General features: G+C 35.4%; 1 protein-coding gene across 1 annotated transcript; it reads right to left on the reverse strand.

Annotated features, from left to right (window-relative positions):
- Positions 1-917: 917 nt before the first annotated feature.
- LOC110695068 (sodium/hydrogen exchanger 8-like) lies at positions 918-22,827 on the reverse strand. The gene is made up of 23 exons (XM_021872262.1): positions 22,433-22,827; positions 20,264-20,314; positions 20,076-20,167; positions 19,299-19,376; positions 18,953-19,110; positions 18,678-18,779; positions 18,472-18,589; positions 17,130-17,182; positions 16,972-17,037; positions 15,260-15,304; positions 14,310-14,365; positions 12,468-12,652; positions 11,647-11,694; positions 11,412-11,519; positions 9,992-10,220; positions 8,511-8,813; positions 7,648-7,745; positions 6,714-6,845; positions 6,418-6,636; positions 6,126-6,332; positions 3,955-4,219; positions 3,577-3,875; positions 918-1,615 (listed from the first exon to the last, which is right to left on the reverse strand). Exons 1-23 carry the CDS (start codon positions 22,683-22,685, stop codon positions 1,304-1,306), a joined length of 3,477 nt encoding a protein of 1,158 aa, XP_021727954.1. The 5' UTR covers positions 22,686-22,827; the 3' UTR covers positions 918-1,303.

The following is a 22,827-nucleotide window of genomic DNA, read 5'->3' on the forward strand; positions in this document are numbered from 1 at the left end:
TATCATGCACAATCAAATATACTAATCCGTTTGAGGTTAAATGTAACAGTTTAATTGATATACTAACTAACATACAACTTTGAGTTCTAACCGTTAATATACAATGAAATTTATCTATAAACAATTTATATTTTAATTAATGAACATTAATTTTCATATGTTATTAAAAAATACTTAATTGATTTGTAGAGGCATATGCACAATGAGCACCGTGCATACTCTCCAAAACGACATAATATTATAAATAAAACACTTAATTGAATAATGCGCATTCCACTCGAAGCATCATAAAAAAGAATACCAATAAACGCGTTTAAAGATGAAATATAATATATTGAACTAATATGACTTTTTTGTGAAATTGCTTGAAATAACGCATGATATCGAATCAATTTATTGTATATTAATGCGCAAATTTCAATAAAAGTACAATATGGAATGATATAATCATGACATCATATTAAAAAAGGGGGAGAAAAAATGTACCAAAAAAGAAAATTATTTGAAATTCCTTGTACCACCTGGTGACAGTTCCACGAGGAAGTACCAAGAATTTTAGCCGATCCATGAAATATTTTTAGTTCCACCACACGAGACCGCCTAGAATTCTCAGTTCCGTGCAAAACTGAGAAATTAGGTGGTTCCACAAAAAAAATTGTTATTGTACGTAGTTACTCCGTATAATTATTGGTCATTTAGCAGTTGCACAAAACAAGTGAAAGAGAAAGATTATAAAAGCACGTTTTCTCCAGTGGCAAACTTCAGTAAGGACTTTGATTGCTTTAGCAGCTGCACAAAACTAAAAATTGCATCATTTGAACATCAATATTGCTTGCATTTTTGCATGGAAACTTGAAAGAATTCAACATGAAGCTTCCTCAAGGAGTCAAGGGTATCAAGAAGAATAAGGGAAGGTATGCAAGCTGATCAAAAGCGTTTACGGCCTCAAGCAGGCATCAAGACAGTGGAACATTGAGTTAACAACGCTCCTGCTTATATGACATTATTGTTATTATTTATCGTTATTGTATAATAACACTGCTTATACAGTTTAGATACATACAACCTTACAAGCCAAAAATGGTAACTTTCTCGAAATTTCTCTTGGATACAGACATACAGTGGCAGACATTCGCCGGACTACAAACTTCCCAACAGTTTGTAACTGAGTGAAAACTACCACTCTCTTCCCCATGTACATAGGAAACGCAAATTACTGAATAAAATATCCAGGATAAATAAGAAGGGAATGAGTGTGATACAGAGGTGGGAAAAGACGTGGAGGAATATGCCAAAAGAGCTCTCAAGGTGCTTGGCGGAAAGAGAGCTTGCTTGGCGAATCGATTCTCACAAAAACTTCATCTTCACCACCAGATTCAGAGCTTGAATCATCTACTGCACGACTTGGGTGCCTACTATGTGTTGGAGGAAGAAGCTCTTCTCTCATAACATCCTCTCCAAGTCTCTTCCTAACAGTATTAGATCCTTCTGATTTTACTGAAGTGAGAGGAAGTTGTTTCTGGCCGATAGGAACTTGAGGATATGAACGAACATGTGAAGGATTACCCAAGGTATACCCTTGAAAACTAAGCCCTCGCACAGGGACATCTTTTGCCTAGAAATTTGTTAAGAATAAAAAAACCGAGGCATCAGTACGTAAACCTCTTTCATAAGGAAAAGATCAAAGTGATTGCTTGATAGTTTGTCTCAAAGAATATGAAACATGCAACATCAAAGAGAGCAATGTAAAAAAAGCAACAATGTAGATTATAAATAAATAAATAAATAAATAAATCAGACATTTTAGAACCATATTAAAACAGTACCAAAGCTAGCAAGAGTCTCTCTCCTACAGTCTTCAAGGCACTCCATTCTTTTAGGGCAGGTGACAAGAGGAGGGAGGTTTTTCAATAGCAATACTACTAAACAGGAGGAAGTTAAAGGCATAATAGTTACTTAGAAAATTTCTAGGTAAAACCTGTTAAATATGCTTCAAAAATAAGAATTCTTTGGTCAAATTAATTACTAATCTTTCTGATTTAGTCGCTATATTCTAGCTTTAGTTAGTAAACCAACATTGTTAGTGGCAATGTGGCATTAACAACTACTAGCATGATTTAGTTAGTGGGATATATGGTTCCTATGTTTATAGCACTAAGTACTCCACAATTATTAGTAGGCACTTTCTTCTAATTTCATTTGAGGAGAATGCAGTAATATTTCCTCAGTAAATTTCAATATTTTGCTCTCTTATTTCCAACCCTGAGGTCTAGTAAAATAATCAAATTAACTGTTTTGCAGACACATGAGGTTATGTTTTCTCACATATGACCTTAATGATAATGGAAGCGTCATTCTATCTTTTCCTCTCCTCTTCCTTCTTGTCGTGTAATTAATTTAATAGTAAAAGATACCTCACTTAACCTTCCTAACCAACACAAGCAAACATATAGAAAACAAACACCAAACCGATAAACCCCTTCCCCCACTCCCTTTACTTAACTGACTCACCCTCTCTTCCCCCATATTTTGAATATATAACTTCACTATACCCATAGGCAACATACAAAGTTCTCCATTCAAAATCATACAACTTAAACATGTAGATCTGAACACTGCTCTTTTTGCAAGCACTCTAAATACAATCTTAATCTAAACACGCGTGTATATTCACCAGTCACCACTACAAAAACAAAACCAAGTGACCAAACAAATTTGATAAGAAAAAGAAAACAATTTGAAAAGACAAACATTCAGTACTTAGGAAGTTAAGAGAAGAAATTATGTAGATTAATAATCCAAAAGAATGTAATAAGGCATGACGCAATGAACATGGAGACAAGTGGGAAAAGAAAGCCCTTTCTTTGAGTGATGGAGTAAGAAAAGTAGATGATGATGATGATACAACTGAGGATGTGGACATCCTCCTCTACTAAGCAGTGCAGACAGGCAGATATCTGGTTTTAAATCCCACCCTTGATCAGCATTTAGAAAGTGATATTTCGTCCACACAAAATTTAGTGGCGGCAGTGGGGAAGGGGGGAATTTTGGTGAAAACGACCACAAACTTATCAGCATTTGCAAAGCAAGTTTAAATGCTTAAAACACCTCAACAAACAAGGGTAAAAAGGGAATTCTTCGATAGGGATCCAACAGGACAAAAGGAAAAAATTAAAGAAAATTCCCATTTTGCAAAAAATTAATTGTTAACATTGACATAGGGAAAAAAAAAAAAAGAGAGAGAGAGAGAGAGAGAGGAGGATATGGCATCACTGTTGTACAGAAAAATAATAGAGAGTAGAAGGGAAGAAAATGAGCGCGCATTCCCCTCCATCATTACTATGGTCAAATTTGGAAAGAAAATGTAACCTAACAGTTACCAAAGGTATTCGGCAAAGCACAGGGTCAATTTGAGTATTTTGCTTGACCTCAGGGACTATTCAGAGTGTTGAAGTAGAATATTTGAAATTCAGTAGATAAATGATATGAAGTAAAAAGCTCAAACAAGAGGCCAGGATTGAGAAGCTCAAATTTCTTTTTTTGGGCTGGAATCTAACAGAACAGAGAGAAAATTACCGTGCTGCCATAGATGCTCAACCGCATAGCTTTGGCTGACAAGTTTTGACTATCATCTATTTCTTGACCGTCTGGTAGATGCTGATATGACTTGTATTGATTCTCAGGCCAACTCAGGAGACCAGCATGATCCCTAGAACTCAGAGATCTTGAAGACTGATCATGGAGCAATAAGGAGGACTTCCGCCTCAGGAGAGTATTATCAGCTTGTATTGGAACCATGTCAATCAAAAGGACTCTAGCTCTAGTCTCAACATAGTAAGAAGTTCCCTGATGTAAAAAGCTGGTTGATTTATATCCTAAACAAAGGCAAAAGTTAGGCATTGTATAATTAAAATGAGGAGAAAAGGTAAAATCGAAAAAATAAAAATGGCTGACCAGAACCCTCTTGGCTGAGGAAGCTCGAATTTCCTTGTGCAGGCCATAAAGCTGCTGGTGATGGAATCAGTTCCTCAGCAAGAGGATGGCTTTTTACAAAGCCTTCTAGTAAAAACCCTATAGAATGTGATGAGACTTCGATAGTTTCACCCCTCAGGTAGGTGTTCAATGTTGACCTCTCAGCTGTGAGCTTCCTCATATCTTGCATTGACATATTTTCAAAAACTCGAGGAAGGAGGACTTTGGCAAGCACAATAACACTTTCCTGAAAATGAGTCACCAGAATGTCATCATAATAGTACAAAGAATATCCTGATCTCCCACATTGGCTAAAGCATACAGCAAGACAAGAGATCCTTAACTTTAATCAGTTAATCCATTTAAAAGTAGATTGCTACAAGAGATCGATGATCCTCTGGAATTTTTCTATAAGCGAGAAAATTGACTTTGTTGAAGGAAAACATTCAATTAGAAACTACCTATAGTGATCCCTATACTTCAGTTGTCATACTTGCCAACAATCTTCTTAGACAGTATTACAAGATAAGCCTTCCACAGCCCAACCCCCCTTTCCTCTGAGCAAAAGATGATCACAACTTTCAAGCTTCCACATCATGCTTGATAGCTCAGTGAGTCAGTGGTTTTCAGAAGATAAATCATCTAGATAGCTTTTTGGTGCTCTACACATATAATTGGTTCTTTCCAGCCGATCTATTGCTGAAGATAATGTAGCTTACAATCTATGTTACTCGGGCTCGGGTAAACATGTCCAACTTCACTATTTTGTGAAAAAAAATTCATAATTTTGGCACAAATTGAAGCGTTGTGTCCTACTCATGTTGGAGTGCCTAGGATCCAACACGGGCAATTAAGGCAAAGTAGAGTCTTAGTAACATAGCTTACAGCTAAATTTCCTAACATAATTCTTCATATGCAGGATCCACAAGAGGCAATGGGTTGAACTGCAGGGTCAGTGAGTTTGTAATGAAAGTTTTTGGCTAATAATTACAAGATCTAAAAGAGAATATACAGTCAATGTTTAACATATTACTCACGGAGTATATCCATGAAGCTTTCTCAAGTCTTAAATAGAAATCAAATAGGAAAGATTGATAAGCAAATATATAAAACATTGCATCATACTTAAATAGACTTTTTAAAACTATATCAAGATAGACCTACAAAGAAGCTTCTTATAGAATCAGGATATTTGAGTAATCAAATTCTGTAGTGACATTTGACCCACTTATAGCCACTTTTATACTCAGACTGGATTGAAGATGTATACATGTTCCTTCAAAGTGAAAGCTACCCCCTCCGTCCCCTTTTGTTTTCTCCTTGGGGTAAAGTCACTTTTTTAATTTTTAGTTGGGAGAAATTGATGAGAGAGAAAAGTGTTGAGACTAAAACATCAAATATAGTTTTTGTGAGAGTAAAGCCGTAGGCCCCTACAGCCAAAAGTAGTATGGAGCAAACTTAGCGGGACGGACTAAAAAGAAAATTGGGGCAAACATTAAGGGACAGAGGGAGCATCAAAAAGCCACTTAACACTAGCCTTAGTATGCACATAAACTACCAGGGGCAGATAAAATGGTGCCAATCAGGAAAAATCAAGGGGGCATAACGTGGCAGATATATCATCCCAACTTCTCTCATCCACCAAAACAACTCCAAACTTTTCATCGGAATGAGCAATAACAAGTCAACATATTTTTTCGGTTATGATCGATACAGTGACCCATGCCAGCAAGCAGAATAGCAGATCAATTAAGAGAGAATAAAACTCACAACATACTCTCTTTTTTTTTGGTCTCAAATTATTGATGAAAGTGTAGCCTAATACGAAGCAATATTTTGCAGACAAGAAGACGTATATATTTGTTCCGCTCTCTTTTGTATACAGAAAATTGAGCTTCTGCACTTTATCACTCTAGAGAAGCAGCCACATAATTCGTTTTACATTGTTATCTGTGTATTAGATTGATTTGAAAGAGCCGAAGCAAAACACTTTTAGGTTTCAGATATATTATCTAATGTCTCATCCAGATAATCTCCTCTGTGTCTTACTTTACAGCATTATACCAAAATGTATTAAAGTCACACATATGTAGAAATAACCACTTAGCAAAAACACACACACACACACACACATTAATGTCCTATTAAGATACCTTCCAGAAGAAATGCTCCACTGCAGGATCTGATCCCAGAGCTGCGAGAATCTTCTCAGTTTCGATATAGAAGCAAACTGCAACAGAATCTGTAATCATATCGCAAAGATAAGGCTTTCCGATCAGCACTTCATACAGCCCCAAAGTACTTCCATGGGTAACAGTTTGATGCAAGGCATGCTTATTCTTCTTAACCTTGCAGGCCCACTACAAAAGAGAAGCTCCGTCAATATAAGATTCTTTAAAAAGAAAAAAAGTCCAAAACTTATCTAAAAGATACTTTTTCAATTACCTTCACCACGCCGTTTGATATAAGCCAGATCCCATTAGGCTTGCCCCCCTCCTTGTACAGCGTCATACCACGAACTTTAACTTCTTCTTTAGTAGAACCAACCAGCAGATCACGAACACCTGAAGGAAGGGCTCCTAAGAAAGGATGCATGCTGATTAATTCCCCAATCTTTGGAATCTTAACAGTAGGAGGATTACGTACAAGTCTTTTCAAGTCAGTCTGTTGAAAGAAGTTCTTGTCAAATGGCAAAGAAGCTGCAACCTTTTTATAAATGACACAATGAGGTATAAACATACCTGAACAGCATCATGAAGATGAAGCATCTCTTTCTCTTCCAGTATTCCTGCCTTCTCTAGACTCTCAATATATTCAATTAAATGTTGCAATACAGCATATGTTACTTGCCTCGTCTTTACAACTCGTAAAACCTAAAATTTCCAGACCCAATTGTCAATGCCATATCCAAGCATTTCACAAATAGTTTGGTAGGAAATAATAAAAAGGTGATGATGGTAATGCATTTAAGAGTTATCAATTTTGAAAACAATGTCTCATATTTATGTCCACGGTAACACTGGTCCACCCCTAAAGCTCTGTTTGTTTTAACAGAATTTTTTTTTCCATGAAAACGGGGTTCCCTTTTTCCATTGTATGGTTATTAAAGGCTTAATAACAATATATCCCAAGGTAGAAATGGTTTTCCCATGAGTGGAAAGCATTCTCTAAGGAACACCATATATTTTTCCGTACTCCTGACTTCCTTTCTTCTCTTCCCATCCATCCTCTCCCTTCCACTCCCATTTTCCTCTTCCTCTAGGTTATTTCATGTAATGTAACAAACAAAGAAAAACTATTTTTACAATTGTGTTTTCCCTTCAAAAACTTTTTTCACGGAAAATTCCCGTTAAATTTTTGCCATAAAACATATAGATCCTAAATATCTGTTTTTCTTCATAAATTTTATTACCACTTCTAACGTAGTAATGGTTGATGATGCATTTTATGAAGAAAAACACAAGTTTAGGGATGGAGTTGCAGTATGACAGAAAGTGAAGAGAATTTTCAAGCAAACTTTAATGTAAAATAATTATCATGACAATTGGTACTCTCTACCATACCAGCTGTGAGGTAGTAAAATAATTTAGTCAATTAAATGAATGAGGTAGACATCGATAAAAAAGGGTGAAGCCAGTAATAAATATATGAATAACAAAAAGGGCACAACATAACCTCAGGAAAGGTAGTGCGGACATCTTCCAAAAATTTTCTTGCTTCCTCTCCTTCTGTCTCACTTTCAGTGATGACAGCAGAAGATATCTCACTGTAACCTGTATCAGAATTGGACCATTAGACAAAAGAGTAGCCATGAAGGCTGTCAATACATGAATGACAAATTTGTACATGCACTCTTTCTAGATTTGTTACTTCAAGAATAGATTTCAACAAGTGCTTTCAAAAAAAGAACATAAATTATTTAGAGCCCACATAGGTCAAAATCATTAGGGAACAACATAAAAGGCTGCATGTCACCCATATTCATCTACAGAAATGGCTAAATAGCTAGTTGATTTATTCTTTATATACTAATTACGTGATATCACCACAACTGGTTAGCTAGTCTTCATATCCTTCCCTAATTTTATTTCATAGATCAATATCACACTGGGGGAACAGGAAAAAGTTAAAAGAGAAGAAAACTAGCAACATTAGTTATAGTGATATCTGCCTTTTTCTACTTATTAGGTTGGTCTAGTTGTTTTCCTCTCAGAAATTCAACTTATTATAATGACCTGTCATAAAGACTTCACCATAAGATCCCTGATACTACCTTGTTTTGCATGACATTTTCAGAGAGAGATGGAAAGAGGAGGGGGGTGGGGGGCATAGAAAACATATGGTTTTCTTTGGGAAGGACAGAAAATAAATCAAATTAAAATAATTACAAAGATCATATGCAGCCAAGAGCCATAAACTTCAGCTACCCATCACGGAGGAAAGGTATCTATACAGCTCTTGCAAAATATAAAACAAGGGATAGAAAACTATGAATGGCTTAGAAGATGAAAGATCTACTTTTTATTAGGTACACTCACCAATGAAATCATGCAGCTGGCCACGAGCAGTTCTATGAGCCCGTAAAAATGCAGCGCATATGTAACATGCAGATTCTAATCTTTCAACTGTGAAAAAAGTAACCAGCTTTTTTGGATAGATGCCTCCTTGAAGGAGCCGGTAGTATTTAGGAAAGTGAACACTATTTTTTAATCCTTTCCAATCACATAATGGCTCATGATCCACCGAGTCAAGTGCTTCATCAACTGATTGCATTAATACATTTGCAGTACTTTGTGTTATCCTCCCTTCATCAAGCATCGCCCAGTAAGCAGCTTGAACACCTGATTTTGCAAAGTGTCATAGTCTAGTCACAAATGGTGATATCCAAACAGGAAGCACGTAGCAAAATCAGATATGACAAATATCATGATGTACATCACACATCTGGTGATTCTACACGATGTGTGTTAGTCTGTATTAGCAACATGCAGATGACTAAAAAGACACTCGATATACAAGAAACAAACCATCATCCAAAGATCACCCTCTCAAATTTATTCGGTGCATTAGTACCTCCATCAGCCAGAAAGAAAATTCATCCAACTTGGGTAACATGACTAACATCAGTAAGTAGAAATTTCACTTAGTTATGTACAGGATTGCCAATTTACCATCACAGAAGATAAAAGAAAGTTCATGTAGCACATCATGGCATAAACATAGCCAACCTGCAGATTTACTTAGGCTAAGTGGCTAACAGCAAAGAAATAACGGAAAGGGTTCATTGGAGCAACTTTTAAAGCAACATGAAGAAAACAGCATAATAACACAGATCCTGGAAAATCTTAAGTAGCCATGCTTTGTCAGTCAAGAGCTAACCAGCTTAATGGTCAAGCTTCATTCAGGAAATTAACCAAGTCTAGATTATATCCTCACATCATCTCCAGAGAACTGAATCTCTTAAAAATAACAGGACAAATTCTCATTCCAGATTAGATAATGGAAACATCAATAGATGCACCAGTACAGGTTCAGTTCAATAAAGTGTGTCAGAATTAAATTTTCCATACCCCTGAATTTGTCCGTATGTAACACCCCCAAAATTCAGACCATATTTTTGGGTTTGAATGTAATCTTTACAATTAAAACCACTTAGATAATAGTTTGAACATTTGTTGGTTTCAATTCATTAGTTTGATTTGTTTTTAGTTTCATAAAAGAATAAATGTAGCACTAGTAGCAGTAACAATCCCAAGTTTTGAATGTTGATTTTCAAAACTAAATGTCGCCTTTATTATTAAAAAACGGTAAAGGAAGTTATGATATATACTTTTAGTAGAATAGCTACAATAAATTTCACATACTAATAATCCACAATAACAATTCCTTTTCTTTTATCAGAATAAAATTTCTAACTAGTAAGAGTTACTTTGAGATGAAGGCCAGCATAATTGCTAAGATAATACAAGTTGGCAGAAACCATGTCATAAAAGATAAAGAGTTCGGAAACATTCAGTACCATTTAAGAGCCGTACACGCATATCTTTCAAGTTCATTGGATCCAAAAATCCATTGTCGGAAGCATCATGAGGGTGGATGCGATCCCCATCAATGCTGTTTAAGCTCTTAATATATCGTTTGACAGTGGGCCAGTCAGCAGGTCCCAGTTCTTCATCTTCACCGAGATCCCCAAATGCCTCTAATGCTTTCTTTTCCATTTCGTATTTTGTAAATTCCAATATGCGCCTCTTGAAAAAGAATAATACTAATACATTATAAATCGTGTAATTAACAACAACATTTGAGTGAAAAGTACCATAATAGCACTAACAGTCATACTAGGACGAAAAAATAAAATAGATATATAAATATGGAAACAAGAAGCCACAAATAGTAGCATAATAAAGTTACATTTGGTATCTGAACATCTTCTACAGACATAAAAGTCGTCAATAAAGGTTCAAGAAGATAAATATGTTCAGTACTAGGGGATCCTGAATCATTTTATTCACCCACTCAAATCAAAAAGCCCAAAAATATATCGAAAATACACAGTACGGTAAACTCTATGGCAAAAAGATTATCAAAAAGGCTAGAATTCCATGACGGACATGACATTTTGTTTAAGATAAATTTAACTGCTTTATAAGTGGTTTTTAAAGTAATTGAATAAAAAAAAAAAAAAAAGCACACTAAAGAATAAAGAAAAGGTAAGTGGAAGAACCAAAGAACTGACAAGAGAGAGGAATAAGGGATCCGATTATTTCCTTTTCATATTAAGCTCTGAAAGTACTGGAATTCCCTGACCAATCCACAGCAGCTAGTACATAGTTCAATAGCAATTATGCAGATTCTGAGAGGCTTAAATTGTCTTCTTTCTTAGCTGGAGGACACGATTCGATTAAGACAAAATGACGAATTCTTACATCAGATAGGATAGACATTTGATTGATTCATTCAAATCAACTTATATACTCTAAATCACAGGACATCGTCTGGAAAAGTGCAAAACTAAGCTATCTAGAGGCAGCAGCAGTTGGCATCAATGCGCTTCCATAGTAATTTGGAATCAGTCAATGCTATATTCCTCTACAAATTTTATTAGATTGTCAAACTTTTTATATATTATGAGACAGAGACTCCTTAAATTTCATAGTTAGGCGCAAAACGCAGTATGTTAAATTGGAAACAATCACCAGAAACTAAATTGCATGCTTCTGAAAGGACCACTCCCTAAAAAAATAGAAACCGGTCATGACTTATCGAGGCATAAATAATAACATTTGTAAGGCTATAGTAAAGGACTTGTTGGACCAATACGAATGTGACTGAATCATACTACCATATCGCAGAGTTTCTCACAGCTATCTGACACTCTGAATTACCAGAAATGGAAGGCATTTAATTATTGATGCACCAAATAAACTAAATAAGATTACCTTCGCTTTTGATAACTTGTCCATCCCTAAAAACTGCAAGACAAATTGTGTGGTTGATCCATTTATGATTAGCGTCAAGAATACAATTCCGCCGGTGAAAAAAACAAACTGCATCCACAAGTCAAAATAATAAGCACTAAGAAGAGTAAGAACACATATAAATCTTTGTTCCATAGAATACACAGGATCCTCTATTACATTATATGAACATCATCTAGGTTTATCAGGTTCATACCAGAGTTCCAGTCTGCGTACTGAGATAAGCTGGGTCGCCACTAGAACGCTGAAACATCAAATAAATAAACATTTAATTCGCAGTCAGTAAAGGAGAGCGAAATTCATGCACAAGCACACAGATAACACACACAGACAGTCAAAAAAAGGTTAGAGAAAGACAGAAAATAATGAAGAGGGAAGAATGGGAATTTTACATCAACAATATATTAATATGCAGTGCACTCTAAACAAATACCTCCCATTATCATCATCCAGAATAACACTGACGGTAATGAAATTGATAAAGTCACCACTATGGTTAACCTTTTTTACAATCAGTGCAAGTATAGGGAACATATAGCACCCAAAAAAATATCTCAATAAAGGTAATTAATCCACATATTTACTATTACATTATTTTAGTAATTTCTTTTAATATAGGTAATTAATCAATTATATAAAGTAATACAACTATAATCAAAACAATATAAAAAAAATTTAGAAGCATCTTGGAGACCGAATATAGAGATGTAACAAGCCTTTCTAAGCGATCCAAAACACTCAAGCTTCCGCAATATAAAGTAAAGTAGTTTCCGGTGGGCAACTGTATTCTTTTCATTCCGCACAAAATGCACCACATTTTTTTACTATTCTATGCCAAATATTAGCTACTTAAAACAAACATCGAGCCGAATTACCATCAAACTTTTGACTTAACAAACACAGATCTAAAAGCCAGCTTCTACAAACAAAAAGATCTGAAAATAGCAGAGTGCAGACATCAAGCATAACAAAGTAACAAACTGAACAGAAACGTAAAGTAAAAGCTGCTTAACCTACCTTAACAGATAGTGAAAGAGATAATGCTACAGCTCCCCGCAACCCTGCCCATACTAAAATCATAGCTTCTTTCCATTCCATACCATAGCCAAAATAGCATAGAAATGGGTACAAAACTCCAACAACCACTCCCCGAGCAACTAGGACGTATACATAAAGAAGGATCAGGTAGCCCCATGCAGTACCTGAAGAGAAACAAACCTTTAGAAATGGGTATAGGGTGGACAGAAGAAATATTTTGCAAGGTAAAACCATACATGTCTCATAATTTTAGGGCCACTAGGTCTATATAATTGCTTTCTATTACAATTTCAACCTGAATTCGGTGTATGACATTCTCCTATTAGGACTAAAGGTACATAATATCACCTTTATAGAGGAATCATTAGAATTAAAAACAGATATCAATGAATAACCCACAAAAAGAAATTCCCCTGCAATGTGTAACAGACAATTTAATCTGAGCCAAACAGAATCCAAATCCCATTCTGCCCCAAATATACAACCAGGCAGGAACCTGGCTTCAAGCACAAAACATTGCAAAAGACACCCAATTTATTGGTATGCCAATAAGAGTAACTCATCAAGAACTTTTTGGATCATATGCCTACAGAAGAAAATGAACTGTCACTTAAAAAGAACAGTCCTTTACAAATGAGCAAATGCCCATGAATTACCCACAATGTATCAGGGAAGAGTAATACAATCTAAGACCCACAGATAAAACCATTGTTCTCTGGCCTCAAGTATTAAATATTGTAAAAAAGACTCCAAACCTTTTTTAATATACTTGTCCTCCAAAACCAGCAAAACTATTGGAGATGCTCCTCAACTTTGTGAATAAGTCCACTTGTCCACTTTGTATCAGTAGGATTGTTCAAAGATATAAGCACCAACATAACAGCACGTGAAGTGGTAACCCCCCCCCCCCCTCCTCTCCTTCTTCTGTATGACAAACCATATAGCTCTACTAAATTTACAGGTATACCTATCATTGATGTTGCTTTATTACAACAGGATGTATTGCAAATTGGAGTTGCTGACAAAAGGGTCACAAGAAAAACTTCATATAGATTTCTCTTCTAAATTCTTTTAGCAGGTCAATGGTAGAAATAATTTTCCATGTATAATGCAAAATCATAGCTTCACCCACTTCCCTACTCATTAATATTACTTTTCTGATGAAAATACCAAGAAGTTTTGTGGCCCTCATTAAAAAATTTATTGGGACATGCAATGAATGAGGTGTCAGCCAGAATGTTAACAAAAACAGAATTGTCTCAACCCACAAATCAGGCTGAAACAAAGCTTATCCTGTCCACAAGCTGTACAAGTCATGAGAGGCATAGATGGAGCAGGTTAGTAAGCCCCCAACTCTGATCTGCAAGGCTGTGGGATCGAGGTCTTATGAGTTAAGGGTGAGCCGGTGAGGTAAAATTAAATACAGTGGTCTTTGGGGGATATATAGATGGAAAAATGGGGGGCCAATATCCCCCCCCCCCCCCTCAAAAGCAATGTGTGTGTATTGACCTACATGCATTTCACCCATTTCGTTATGATCACAATTCTTATGACCTGCTTCCATAAGGATATAGCTCCTAAAAGATACCATCAGAGTCAAGTTCAAACAAGACCACACCAACAGACAGGTCAGATAGGTGACCCAATGTGTGACGCTGAATCCGCTTCTCAATTCCCCCACCAGCACACCCACAGAAATATCTTTGTAACCATTTCCATTCTACTAGCCTCTCATATGTAGTTTAGGGACAGAGAAGAACAGTCCATTCAAATATTTCATTGACACAGAATTTGATACAAGTTTAGATACAGAAGCATTACCATGGTTTTCAAAAATGTTATCACTGCTGAGAACACCTTGTGCTATGACAGCTCCGCTGCAAATCCATAAGAAATCGAAATAGATGACAAGCATGCCATGTAAAAATTAAAAATTAAAAAATAGTACAAATCATCAGAGGCAAAAGTTACATATTAACCCAATTTCTTTGAATCTCCTCAATTGAGTAACTCTTTAAAACTACAGCCACCATATCTATAATGAAACATGAATTTGTCCCATACCAGTAATCATCAGAGGCAAAAGTTACATATTAACCCAATTTCTTTGAATCTCCTCAATTGAGTAACTCTTTAAAACTACAGCCACCATATCTATAATGAAACATGAATTTGTCCCATACCAGTAAAGAAGACATAAAACTTCTGGAAAGACCCTTGAATTCCACTCCAGCAAAGTCATACACAGCACTATTTGAACACTTTCAAAATAGGGCCCCTCAAAAGGCTCAAATAAATGGTTTACCCACTTAACTGACTTTCAGACTGATAGAAGCCAATGGCAATAAACCTATTAAAGGACTCCATACTACCTAAACCAAGATCAACTAGGATTAAAAAAATCACAACCTTCCTTGATCCAAATACTAGATATCCAAATAAATCTAGAAAATTCTTTTTACACTATCCTAAATGCAATCAATTCGTAAATAGGAACTAAAATTGAACTATGAAACACTTAAAAAAGAAAAGGTAATGAAAGATCCACCCAATTAACACATTCTACATTAAATAAAAACATGTCACTGATTTTTGTATCACACACAAAGACCACCCCATGACCCATGTTCTTAATAATCTAAACTCGATTCCTGTACTCCGTACTTATATGAATATTATAATGGAGTTTGGCTTGCAATCCCAACATTCCCTATTCTCTTTACTATTAAGCATATCAAACATAAGTATTTTCAAATGATGCAAATAATTACCTCAAGATAAAGATCAGCGTATTGGCTATGTATGCCACCATCTCCCTGCATTGACAAGCATTACGCTTATATGTTAGGATAAATGCGGAAGGCAGGATAAGAGCGTAGTTCAATCAAGCAGAAAGCCAAGCCTCTGGCTTAATGTAGGGAAAAAAAAAAAAAAAAAAATGATAGAAAACAGAAGTCCGGCAATGACTATAGGCAATCTCTTCAACCAGGCATGTCGACACACAGATTCCATATGTATACGAATGGCTAACTTGGTAACTAATAATCGGTACTTGTTTTAATCTACCAGCAAATTTTCTCCAAAACAAAAACCAAAAATCTCCTTATAAGAATTAGTAAATATAGGAGCTTGATTTATGTATGTGCATATTAAACTCTTTCACATATGGTGCATGAAGTTTAATTTGAGTAACTTTGACAACCTCGTCCACCATCAACAAAAGTGAACAAAGATCCAACTGTAGAAGCATTCAAACTGCAAACCTCCACCCTCCCCCAACCCAATTTCGCCTAAAAGTGGAGAGAAAGAAAATCAGATGATCTACTTTCAGAACTTCCTTAATTTGTTCTTTTATTATCCTAATTTCTTTATCCCTGTTTTGTTGAGGATTGAGGACCGGAATGTTACCCAAGGGCAATCAATTTTTTCATAGATGTCAATTATAAGAAAATGTTCAGTTTAGCACCAAAACAGTAAATATGAAATAACTTATCAGAATTCTTTCCTAGGACTCTAACACAGAAAAAGGAGTACATCAGTGACGAATCCTCTCAAAAACATCAAATACAATAATCATTACAAGGATTTGCTCATGCTGCATATAACGTATACACTTCATTAAGCAGTAACATGATTAATAAGCTTTTATTTCAGCAAAAGAAACTTTCAGATCAGCAACTAGTACTGGACCTTACCAAGGATGTACAGAAAATTAATCACTGCACATATACTGTTTTCGAAAGTTCGACTATACTGTAGACTTCTATTTCTAGAGTTTGTGAAAAGTGAGTAGACATAAGAAAAAGATAGATAAAGCAATAGAGATGGACTGATGGAGTAAAAGGCAGGTGGGTGATAAAGTAAGAGATAGAGAGAGGAAAGGTGTAAATAGTGTGGGGTAAGAGGGGTAAGGTAGTAAAAGGGATTTCCAAAAAAATGAAAAAAAGTAAAACTAGGTCCAATCTCTCTAACACCCAAATATAATGTTCAAAAACAAAGATATGTACTCCTAAATTACCGAAAGTTTGACTCACTTTATAAAAACACTCATTTTTGCCAAACCCCTTTTACTATCTTAACCCGCTATTTACACCTTTCCACTCAGTTTCTCTTACTTCATCCACCTCTTTCTTACTCCATCTCTCTTACTTTATCCTCCTTTTACTTACAACCATTCAATTTTTACCAACTCTTCTAGAAACAAGAGTCCAACTTTCAAGAACCGAGGGAGTATAAGTAGACTCAAAGGCAAAATTAATTGCAAAGACTACTCATTAAAAAGTAATGATAATAAACAAATATAGTACCAAGAATAGAGCAAAGGAAAAAGAAAGACAATGGATATAGAATGAAGGCACGTCAGAGTGTTAGAGAGTAGCACATATATATGTAGATCAGATTAGATAAAGCCCACACAAATTGTTTCAAACTCTAATCTAAAACACCAACAATTCCTATCAAAATAAGATGGTAAAATACATACCAAAAATGATGCAAACTCTGTTGACTTTCACCTTTAAATGCTGTCCTGGCAGCTGCTGCATAAAACCTGCCAATCAATTGGAAATAATATAGATATTTTCTTTACTACAAAGAAATATATATATATAAAAAAAACAGTTCACTGAAGATTACACTTACATTCCTAAAGTCATCACGGTCAGGACACCAGACACATCAGCTCCCTCTTGAGCCTATCACATAACAAAACATATATGGATACGGCAGATCATAAAATGATGGGAAGTATGCTAGCCTGAGTCAGAACAAAATCTTTATGGAAATTACAGATTTTGTTGTTATAGATAATTGGTGACTTAAGGAAAAAAAAAAAAAAAAAAAAAAAGGTGGTCAATTTTTACCATAGCAGCCATAGCACTGTTCTTCACCCTTTAATGTTTTGAGAGTCCCTAGTAGTAGAATTTCAAAGACAAGTAGGAAATTTTTTAAGTACCTTCTGAAGGGAAATTTTTGGGAGAAATAACTTTTAAAATCCTTTTGAGGGTAACTACCTTATACTCTACAATACATGGTATGTTTTTGGTTGTGAGTGGTACCAAATCTCAGATTTGACAAGTTGACCAATATTCTAGCGCTGACCATTACGCTACTTATTTTTCGATCTTCTTCATTCTCCCTCATTATCCCTCTCCTCTTAGTTCTTATTTGCTTCCCCTCTGACCCAGCTCCACTTCCTCTGGCATCCCTCTTCCTAGTTGACCACATCAGTCAAATACCACATTACCATCCAACACTCAACATCTATTCAGGGCAAGTCCAGCCAAATCTAACTTTTGGCCAAGTATCATCATTTCTTTTTAGGTATCTAAAAAGTTTCAAATACAAATCTATTATTTGGAAACAATAAGGAATCAAACTGGAGGATGAGGAGACATATGGCTTGACATCTACAGTGCCCATTTTCAAGAGAGAAAAGGTTAAGAAGGGTAGTGAGGAGGATCAGATAATTTGTATTCTTTCAATTGCATAGTAGACATGATGGCTTCATGATGAGTAAAGAGTGCTAAGTAGAGGTGATCAAAGGGGAAGGAAATAAAAGAGTAAAAAAATAAGAAGAAGAAGAAGAAAAAAAGTCTAATAAACAGCACATGACTGGTCAATGCCAGAGTTCAGGTCAACTGACAGGAAACAAAGATTCGGTACCCTTCCACATTAGAAGGCAGTTTCCATACAAAATCAAAAGTTAGATTCTTATTTCTTTTCTTAATTAATTAAAAAATAAAAATATATATAAAAAAAGCTCACCTTTAAAAGGTGCGTTATTATAAATTTTTCCTTCTAAATATAAATACTGATAAAACTTATTGTGTCCAACTAACCATATCACCTAGAAAAATTAGCAAATTAAACTTAACACTTGCACCGATAATTTCCAAAATATTGAAAAATAGCGGCAACTTACAGAAAGGTACTTAACAAATAGCATAAAAGATTTAATGTCCATTCAGAAATAGCAACTTACAGTAAAATAGGCAGCATAGCTCACAGCAAGGGTCAAAGTAATCTCTATTATAGTGTCATTGAAAATAAATCCGAGCCACAACACTGATGCTATTCCAAATGCAATTCCGAATCCCACACTGTCACGGTGAAAGTAGATATTGATAGTAAGAAATGATCTAACATCATAAGCTATGCAAAAGATGTAAATAAAAAAATGCAACTTACGCTCCAAATGAGACTTGAACTAAATATTTTAGAATTGATGCCCAATTGAAGGTTCGACCAAGGATCATTTTTAAGAACAGTTGATAAACCACAATCGCAGTCCTGAAAATGGATACCGAGAAGTTCTTTTAGTTTACAGATATCTGTAAGCATTCAACCAGTAATAAAAAAATAGATAGTTGACTTCAAACTGATCTCACACGATGGTTCTAACAAAGCATATATATTCTGCAAATAGAAACATAGAATACAAGTTCAAGGAAGTGAGATCACACCCATCATTCATCAAGGATTCCCCCTCAATTATTGTACTCAATTTTTTGCTTGCCCCAAGTTCTTTCAAGAGAGCTACAACAGCTACAGGATCAGTTGCACTGAGAAGTCCACCGAGCAACAATGATGTCTTCCAGCTCCAGTCATAAGGAAATGAAAGCTGCAACAAACCACATGCAGCTCAAAGGTCATACAAAACAAAAGTTTGCATACAGCACAATGTGCAGCATTTAATTGTGGAAGACACACAACTTTGTCAACTATAACCTACTTATACATATACAACTTAAGGTCAAAATTTGCAAGAGTATAACAAAAATCATAATTTGCCCAGTTGATAGTATCTACCTTTAGTGCTGCTCCAAGACAAAAAGTTGATATCAGAACACCTGGTCCAGCAAGCAGAATCATTTGAGCTGCACATCTCTGCACAGAAAGTGTAGGAATTTGGAGAACGTGCACTTCAAGAGTTTCCATAAATAAATTACTAAATACAACAACAAATTCACAAAATTTATGAGAGAATAAAAGCAAACTTTATTGAACCCTTATAAAAACACGCATTGAAAAGTAAAAGAGAACTAGCCTATATCAGCAATATATAGGAAATTAAAAGTAAACAAAAAAAAAAAAAGATGGTTGCAACTTGCTACAGGCACACTATTTGCCGTTTCTTGGTTCATATGGCACAAGAAAAGAAATCAATAATGCAACATGTGTAGACAAAACACATGCAAAATAAATACAATGATCAATATAAACTTATATGTAGAGTGGCAGACTGGCAGTTGTGTACACATAAAAACATGCTAATACAAAAAGGAACAAAAATCTATTATGAAAATATATGTACAAAGATGCTTGACTCTCTCAGAAAAACTTATGGCACCTCCCCACTAAAGCAGTTCAGACCATCAATTATTCATCAAAATTAGAGACTGTCATCAAACATTCAAGGGTCTTCAGCTGCGTATACAATTTAAAGTAACCATGTAAAACTAATCCCCTTCTAAGTTCTAACTTAAACAAGATTTCACCAACAAAAAGAAAACTAATGAAAAGTTCTACATATAAAGAAATCTCTAATTAAATACATAGTATATCGGAAAAAGTGGGTAAACGAACCTTTATTTGGTGAATTTCCATTGAAAAGGAACTTTCAAACAGAAGGGCAGGGAGAAATACAGCCAAAAGGAGCTCTGGATCAATATTTTCCCCTGGACGTAATAATATTGGCATCAAATTTCAATAGCTTGATACATATTCAAGATCCACCAGAGAAAATGATAAAATGAACAATAGGAGGGACTTACAAATGCGGATACCATCCCCAAACCTTCCCAAACCATGCTTTGTACCATATTCTGCACAACAACCAACATTGATATGAAAATATGTGTTCTGTTACACAATTACAGCAGGCAAAGGACTAAATTAATTGCTTGAAGCACCAACGCTTGTGATCACTTCATCACTATCTACAAAAAGCATAAGGCAACTGCACTAAAGATTCACAGTTTCACACACATACATATGAATACATCATGAAGAGAATAGAAAGAGGACAGTGCAACATACTGAAGCAAAAGAAAGTGTCTAAAAGACTTATAACAGTACAACAATAAGTATAGAGCTGCACATCTAAGTGAAACAAACAAAAGTGGACACACACTCATGCACAGAGAGAGAGAGATAGAGCTTCCCATCTCAGTGAAGCACACACTCATGTACACGTAAAGTGAGTTAGAGAGACACTAAAAAAATATGCACACGCCAAACACATGCACATGCAGACACAATTTGTGGTGTCAACAGTTCAACACTAATAGACGCATGTACGAGACAAAACCCAGGGGGCAAAAAAAAAGGTTAAAATACACAAATGTCAACTTCTTACAAAAATGTAATTCGAAGACTGGAATTTGTGAATGCCATTCGATACCCCATAACAAAAAAGCATCTCTTCTACATGCATACGTGCAAGAGTGACTCAAAAGAAAGCAAATGTTAAGAACAATAAACAACATAGGGAGTATTATTACCAAACATTGCCAATCAACAGAATGATGGGTCCAATATGCTCTTGTTTCCCTAAATCATCTGATATACCAGCACATGAAATCTCAAATACCCCAAATTTCTGAACTTGTGATTTACTATCACTATTGATTTTCTCTAATGTTGACCAATACTACAAATTAGCTTCCCATAACCAACAAAATTCATATTAACATGATTTAATTCACCTTCCACTATTCAAATATCAACAATTCCAAAATACTTTGACCATCCAAACAAACCATTTTTGTCAGAACCAATCTCTAACAAATACAGTCCTATCTTATCATTTCTTCAAATGTAGACACAATCACACTAGCCCTTTAATTTCACCTGTTCCGCTTGAGTAACTTCTTAGAAATGCCAAAAGGGGCTGAAACATATTTGGCCAACAATAACAAGAATGATACGGGCTGGCCGCTGGAAAGCATCTTTTGGCTGGAACTAGAATTCTCACTTCACTTCACTTTCACCTTACCCATTTTCTCTCTGTCTCTCCAGTAGTCCAGTGGCAGTACATCAACAAGCTGGATTACACACCATCCTTTTAGCAGCACAATCTTTGGCCATAGCCTACTTGGTGGTGCAAAGTTTTTTTTTTTATCTCTGCTTATACTAGCTACTGTGGTCATGGGGATGCATTTACACGTAATAATCAACTAACAGTTCGGAATGTTTGGTTATGAGTCATGACTCATGAGATGAAAATGTGTAATGAATTCTTCACACATTCGGAAATACAAAGTCATTTGGTTGATTGGAAATTGGTGTTGATTCGCTGATAGATTGGGAGTTCATATGTTGTACTATATGTATATCAACTGTCCAGACTCCAAATAAGGAGTACTATATTTACATCAATTTGGAACAAATCTTATATTTGTTCATGGATATTCTAAAACCATTGACTAATAGTATCCACATTTTGAAAACTAGCAAATTAGCAATAACCAGTTTCCCTAATCTTCGAGCAACAATTCTCATCCGATTTCAATTGTCTACTTAACACGATCAAACATAAACATCCGAATAAAAAAAATTCAGCAATAAATCAGAGAATTTAGCATCTACCAGCTGCTGAGAAGGTTCAACTCTTTCAAAATTAATACAGTAAAAAAAATAAAGATGCTTTTTATGCAAATCACAAATTACAACTTTTTCAACTCAAATTATTATGAACAGCTTATAATCGTACAGTAAAATTCAATTCCACCAATAGAAATCAATTAATCAAAACAACACAACACAACACAACCAATTAAATTTGAAAATCACAATCCAAAATAATAATTAAACTAAATTTCAGCAAGATCTCCTAAAATCTGAAAATATAAATCACATCCAAAATAATCGGAAAAAAAAAACGGCAAAAATCCAGCAAAACTGAAATAATCAACAACCAATTGAAATTATGGAAGACGTACCTAAAGAACCAAGACCAATACCAATGATGAGCAAAGCGACAGTATAAGGAACGCGAGTACCTCGAAGAAAGTGACGACAAGCAATCCCTAGAATTAAACTGACGCCGAAAAAGATAACGGCGTCAGTTGGATTAGACTCGGATTCTTCCGCCATAGCAGAAGCAGAAATAGTAGAATTCATTGGGGCGGTAGTTTCGGCTCCGACTTCCGCTAACATTAGCGGAAACGGAACCGCAATTCGATATGCAGCCATAGGTGCTTCAATGGCGGAATAATATTTTTGAGGACACTGAAAATGGAAATTGAAGTGAAAGATTGAGTGAGGAGAGAGAAAAGGAAAGTCAACGAGATTTTGAGTAATTACAGTAGTGATTATTGATTTATTGTTAGTACCA

Source organism: Chenopodium quinoa, unplaced genomic scaffold (genome assembly GCF_001683475.1).
Source record: "Chenopodium quinoa cultivar QQ74 unplaced genomic scaffold, ASM168347v1, whole genome shotgun sequence".
In the NCBI taxonomy this organism is placed as follows: Eukaryota; Viridiplantae; Streptophyta; class Magnoliopsida; order Caryophyllales; family Amaranthaceae; genus Chenopodium; species Chenopodium quinoa.